The sequence below is a fragment of the Scleropages formosus genome, chromosome 1 (assembly GCF_900964775.1).
Source record: "Scleropages formosus chromosome 1, fSclFor1.1, whole genome shotgun sequence".
In the NCBI taxonomy this organism is placed as follows: Eukaryota; Metazoa; Chordata; class Actinopteri; order Osteoglossiformes; family Osteoglossidae; genus Scleropages; species Scleropages formosus.
In genome coordinates this window covers 38,292,934-38,298,850 of record NC_041806.1, presented here as the reverse complement: position 1 = coordinate 38,298,850, position 5,917 = coordinate 38,292,934, and the positions used below count along the sequence as shown (strand labels likewise).

Here is a 5,917-nt window from a genome sequence, read left to right as displayed (position 1 = left end):
CGATCCCATCCTGTCCTAATGTATCCTCTCACATACTGTCCTGTTCTGTCCTATTAGAGGTTGAAGCTGAGCGGCAGGTGTGTTTAGAGCCTCTCAAGCCCCTGGCCAAAACACACCTTCTTCCGCAAAATGCCACTTTAATGTGCGAAGCCGCGGACTCCCCCACCCCCAACCCAACCCAGCCCAGCCCAACCCCCCCCTTCATGCTCTCTCAGCTCAATGCTCCGATTGACTGCAGGTCCCTCCCTTACGGTGTCGAAAATGAAGCCACTTTTCTTCCCGGCTGTTTTTTTTCTTCCCGTCCATTCGGAGCCGCTCCGCTGCGCCGCGCTGCGCTGCGCTCTTCCCTTGCGCCGCGAGGCTATGCGCGTACGGACGGAGGCGCGTCCCCGGTGCACAGGAGCGCGTTCCTTCGAGCGGGACACCACTGCACTCAGCGCCATCGTGCCCACCTGTCCTGGCTTCTAATCGAATGATACATACAGGTATGACCGCTTTCCTTCAAAAACACCTTCAAATTTTGGTTTTCTTTTGGTACCGGTCGTGTCCTGCGGGGAAAAAAAAAAAAAAATCGATTTTACACATATAATTTTACATAATAATTATTTTACCTATAGCCTATGCTCTATTATAATAGCTTTAATTGTACTGAAGGAATAACCCGAATCAATTTCCATTATTAAAACTGTACAATTCATTCTGTTCTAGTGACACTACTCACTAGTTACCATGGTAAATGTGAAAATATTATTAATACCGCATTTGATTCATTTCAGTTTAACCTCAGTCCAGAGCGCCGTTTTTTATTATTATTATTTAACATGCTGAGCGTGTATTAAGCTTGCTGACTCAATGAGTGAGTGCATTTGATTTGCAGAGTACTTTCATTTGTACTTTTCTATAATAATAGACGAGTTTGGAAACTACACTCTACTCTTGACTTGTGGCTTAATTCGTTTCGTTTATTTTCCAGTTATGTTGTTTCTCATTATTAAAATTATTCAGCCTTACTCAATCTTTATTAAAGGATTTTCCCATTTTATCCAATAAAATATATCTTTCAATCGTGAAACTGTAGGTGAATACAAATCAGCATGGAAGCTACTCTGAATTGAGTGATCTGTGTGTTTTTTTATTTCAACTATGTCTGAAAAACCCATACTTATTTGATATGTGCCATTTATAGATTTGTTAAATATTGTGCTTTGTAATCATTGCACATGTCACAAAGGTTTGCTGAGGCAGATCCAAAAGTACCTTCAAAGGTTATTAAAGGAGAAAACTCGAACGCACAATTGATTCATTTCTTGTTTTAATTAGAATTGACGCCGGTGCTCTGGCGCCCTCTACTGACGAGCGCAAGCCGAGAACTTCCGACCCGACGCGCAACTAGAAAAACGGAAATGTCTGGAAATAATACGCAGCAGTGGAACATATTTCCTAGTTAAAGAAATTATTCCCAGCAAGCTGCGCTCTGGCGGTAATTCTAAGCTTGTGCTTAGAATTTTAAAACGGTTTCTGCATGTAACTTTTTTTTGCATTTTATTTACATCCCTTGGCTTGGTGGAAAAGGGATGTGATTAGAAAACAGGATAAAATCGTACCTTTTCACTTCTTTTCTTACGGAAATGCTTTTTTGCTGTCAAAAATTGCGTAATGGAAATGGATTGTGTGGCTAGAGGTGAGTTCAGAAGACAGTGAAGTCATGTTACAGTACAAATGGCCTGTCTTGATACTCGAGTTCACTGAGCTGCTAATACTGTGAGTGTCCAGTAGGGGTCGCAAAAACTTGCATTTATTAATTAGGGGAAGACTCACCTGTTAAACTCCCCCGCTTGTACTGTATATTTCTTCATTGAGCTGATGCTTTTCTCCAAAACTACCTGAATCTCAGAGCTCACCTGAAACGAGTCGCTTTGCACCTGAAACGCATGCGTTTGGACTGTGAGAGGAAACCAGAGCGCCTGGAGGAAACGCACACAGGCACAGGGAAAACGGGCAAATCCTGTTCATGCTCGAGTTTCACAATGAAAGGTTGCTTGCAGAATCTATTCCTTATTATAAAACTTTTGTCCATTTTTTCTTTTAACTTTATAAGCCCAGACGGGATGCCGGTACGCTGCAGGGCACCCCACCTCCACGGAGCGGGCCAGGGCCAAGCCCGTTGTGCCAGCACGCCATCCCCCCCCCTGCAGTTTTATCAGAAAAGGGCAATAGAAAGCAGTGTTTGCTTCAGCTCACTTTCTTGATCAAATCCATGTGACATTTTTGACCTCTTACTGGTGTAAGGACAGCAAGAAAACCTTCTGAGGTCCCCCTTCTTTTCCTGTGGTTAAACAGCCCAGAATCTGAGTGTCATTCATGTGCAGCACCTGTTCTGTGATTTATTCCCATTAAAAATCACACACAGCCACTGGTCTCTTTGTTTTTCATTCTCATCTGAATCAAATAATGTGCAGAAGACAGAGGTTTCATTTTGATACGATGCTCTGTGACTGAAGCATGTTGTTCCCAGGAGTTAGAAATATGTATTTTGCAATGTACATCATTTGTCTCAGGCTGCAGTTCGTTCCCCTGTGCACTCTCCATCTGACTGAACTCCTCCTCTGTCCCTCTCAGACCCAGGACCAGCTGCACGATGGGCTTGGTTCCCCTGTTTCTCCTGCTGTCAGTGGCACAGCTGGGCTTGGCTTCGGGTGCGAGCAGGCACGAGGAGGCCGACGGATACACCTGGCCACGCGGTCCGCTGCCCCTACTGAGGGACAAGCGCACAGTGGAGCTGAGTCGGCCAGCATTCGCCGCAGAGCCGGCGAGGGAGCCCAGCGGTGTGTGCGGGATCGAGTGCCAGCAAGCATTGCCCGAGCCCAGCCTGGCTGACCTGGAGAGATGGCTGTCGTATGAGACCGTGCGTGCAGACGGTACACGCACATTCACCGAAGTCTCCCTGCAGAGTCTCGGAAACACCTCCGTGTCGTACTTCTCTTCCTCGCCCCCAGCGGCCACGCACCGACGGCAGAAGCGACAGGTGTACGGCACTGACAGCCGCTTTGTCATTGCTGACAAGCAGTACACCACCAACTACCCCTTCTCCACCACGGTCAAAGTCTCCACCGGTTGTTCTGGCATCCTGCTGACCCCCAAACACGTACTGACGGCTGCTCATTGCATCCATGATGGCCAGGACTACGTGAAGGGTGCAGAGAAGCTTCGTGTGGGGATCCTGAAGCTGCGAACGCGGCGAGGGAGCGGCAGACGGGGAGGCCGAGGGAAAGGCAGGAGGAGGAAGGAGGGAGAAGACGCCGCCGAGGGCAAAGGGGAGAGGCGCAGAGGGAGGAAGAACCGGAGCCGGCGCAGCACCGCGGAGAAACAGCCCTCGTTCAGGTGGACGCGTGTCAAGCGGATGCAGATCCCCAAAGGCTGGTTGAGGAACGTGTCGCAGGAGGTGGCTGTGGACTACGACTATTCCCTGCTGGAGCTCAAGCGTCCGCAGAAGCAGAAGTTCATGGATCTCGGCGTCGTGCCGTCCATCAAGAGCCTGCCTGCGGGGCGCATTCATTTCTCTGGCTTCGACGACGATCGCCCGAACCAGCTGGTGTACCGATTCTGCTCCGTGTCGGACGAGTCCAACGACCTGCTGTACCAGCACTGTGACGCCCAACCCGGGTCCAGCGGCTCCGGGGTCTACATCCGTCTGAAGGAGCCGGGCAAGAAGAAGTGGAGGCGGAAGATCGTGGGCGTGTTTTCGGGCCACCAGTGGGTGGATGTGAACGGGGAGCAGCAGGATTACAACGTGGCCGTGAGGATCACGCCCCTAAAGTACGCCCAGATATGTCACTGGATACATGGGGACTCAAGCATGTGCCAAAACCAGTGAAGAACACTTGGGCCTGATTGAGTCCTGCTATTCTGTGCATTACCTCCTGTGCTTGCTTTTGGAAATGTCGCTATCAGTGTTGCTCTCCCACAGCACCTGCTGCACACAAGTGCCTTAGAAGACTTTCTGCTTATAACAAAGTGTACAGACTATGTCGATGGACACGAGCAAGAATTGTGTCTCGTCAGCTTTTTTTAATTTATTTAATTATTGAATGCAAATTTATAGACGTAGAAAATCTCCAGGGCAAGAAATAGTATTAAAAGTAAAACAGCTAAATCAAAATATTTTTAGGTGATATATTTCTTCGATTAGCCAGAGTAGCGTCATCATTTCAGATTTTTACTTCACAAGGAACGAAACATGTCTGTTTCTGCGGCGTTACTTTGTAAAGGACAACTCTTATTTCATATTTCTCACGCCAGAAAGTCTTTTACTTGGCCTAAAGTAGTTATTTGCTTTGAGAAACAACTCAACTATTTTGAGTAGTGAACCTTTTTTTTATTTTTATAGATCCAAAGCAGCTGTTAATAACTGTATTAAAAACATCTGTATTCATTCCAGGACTGAATGGATTTTTCCCTCACAAAGTTTCTTTAGTCCATTTTTTATATAAAAAGGAATTTCATCCAAATGTTGACATTTTTTGGCTCATTTGTTTGGCTTATGTTTCCTTCTTTTTTTGCAAACTATAAAAAACTGATATTACACCATCTGTGTGTTCAACTAGCTGTATTAAGTAATATGTTTGGTGCTAAATTTATTTTAATGTAATTTTGGATGCTTTGTACTGTATCTTTGTATTTAATGTGACAGGGATTGGTTAGATTTTTGAAAAACTTAAAAGAGACCATTTTTAAATTGTACAAATAATAAGATTTGTAATATTAAACATGCTGTTAAAACAGATACGAAATGTTCTTTGGTTTAAAAAGTTTGTTAAAAATTTTATGGAAAGATATTAGATGATGTTGGCTTAAACCCAAACAAGGAGAAACATATTGAACAGGATGAAGTTTTTGTCATGAAATATTTACAGCATATTTGAAATAAACAAAACAGGTGTAATGGGGTCTCTTCAGTTGTTTCATCTGAGCTTTTTGTTTCTTTTCCTCAGTTGTCTGTAACTGTGCACTTGGTATACGGATAAACGTGTTCAGGCTCGCATCCCTTCTTTGGTGGAACCAAACCCAGAAATCGGATTATCGATAAAGCTGATGGAAGGGACGGAGCTGGACAGGTACAAGGAGAGGTGCCTGACTGGTGCTTTATGGGCAATGTCTTGAATTCAGAGTCAAAGCTCCTCTTAACATACTCTCTGCCACCACTGGTATGTAGGACAAGGAAGAGCTTTGAGAACCTGACATCCAATTCTTTGAGTATAGCAGCAAGTCCTTCCTGGAGGATGACATACATTCTGAAGCACATAATTACACAAATGCTTTTTACGTTCAAGTCGAATGAACACGTTATTTCACACATGTCTTTGTGTTGAGGCTACCAGTTCATCTGATCCTGTTAAGTGGCTGATGTTCCTGGAGCTGATAGTCAATAGCAAGACGTCAAACGTTACCCATGAATATGGTACTGCACAGGAGTTTGCATTTTTCAGTCATTTCTTTCTGATTCCTTTAACATAGTCCAAAGTCAAACTACACACACACACACACACACACACACACACACACACACACTTTCTGAACTGCTTGTCCCATACAGGGTCGCAGGGAACCAGAGCCTGACCCGGCAACTCAGGGCGTAAGGCTGGAGGGGACACACCCAGGACGGGACGCCAGTCCATTGCAAGGCACCCCAAGCAGGACTCGAACCCCAGACCCACCGGAGAGCAGCACCCGGTCCAACCCACAGCACCACTGTGCCACCGTGCCCCCCATCAAACTACATTAAATTCTAAAATATTCTAATAAAAAAATGTACAGCCTATTTTCATTTACTCTAGCTATATTTGAGAAAATACAACCCTGAAGAGTAAATCAAGGGACATCTGTATTATTAAGTTTTTACTGAATGTGACTTTGGGGG

At 45.4% G+C, this 5,917-nt stretch overlaps 1 protein-coding gene across 1 annotated transcript; it reads left to right on the top strand.

Moving 5' to 3' along the window:
- The first annotated feature begins 272 nt into the window (after positions 1–272).
- On the top strand, positions 273–4,461 carry LOC108929249 (inactive serine protease 35-like). Its single transcript, XM_018743626.1, has 2 exons — positions 273–485; positions 2,620–4,461. Exon 2 carries the CDS (start codon positions 2,639–2,641, stop codon positions 3,872–3,874), a length of 1,236 nt encoding a protein of 411 aa, XP_018599142.1. The 5' UTR covers positions 273–485; positions 2,620–2,638; the 3' UTR covers positions 3,875–4,461.
- Positions 4,462–5,917: the final 1,456 nt, after the last annotated feature.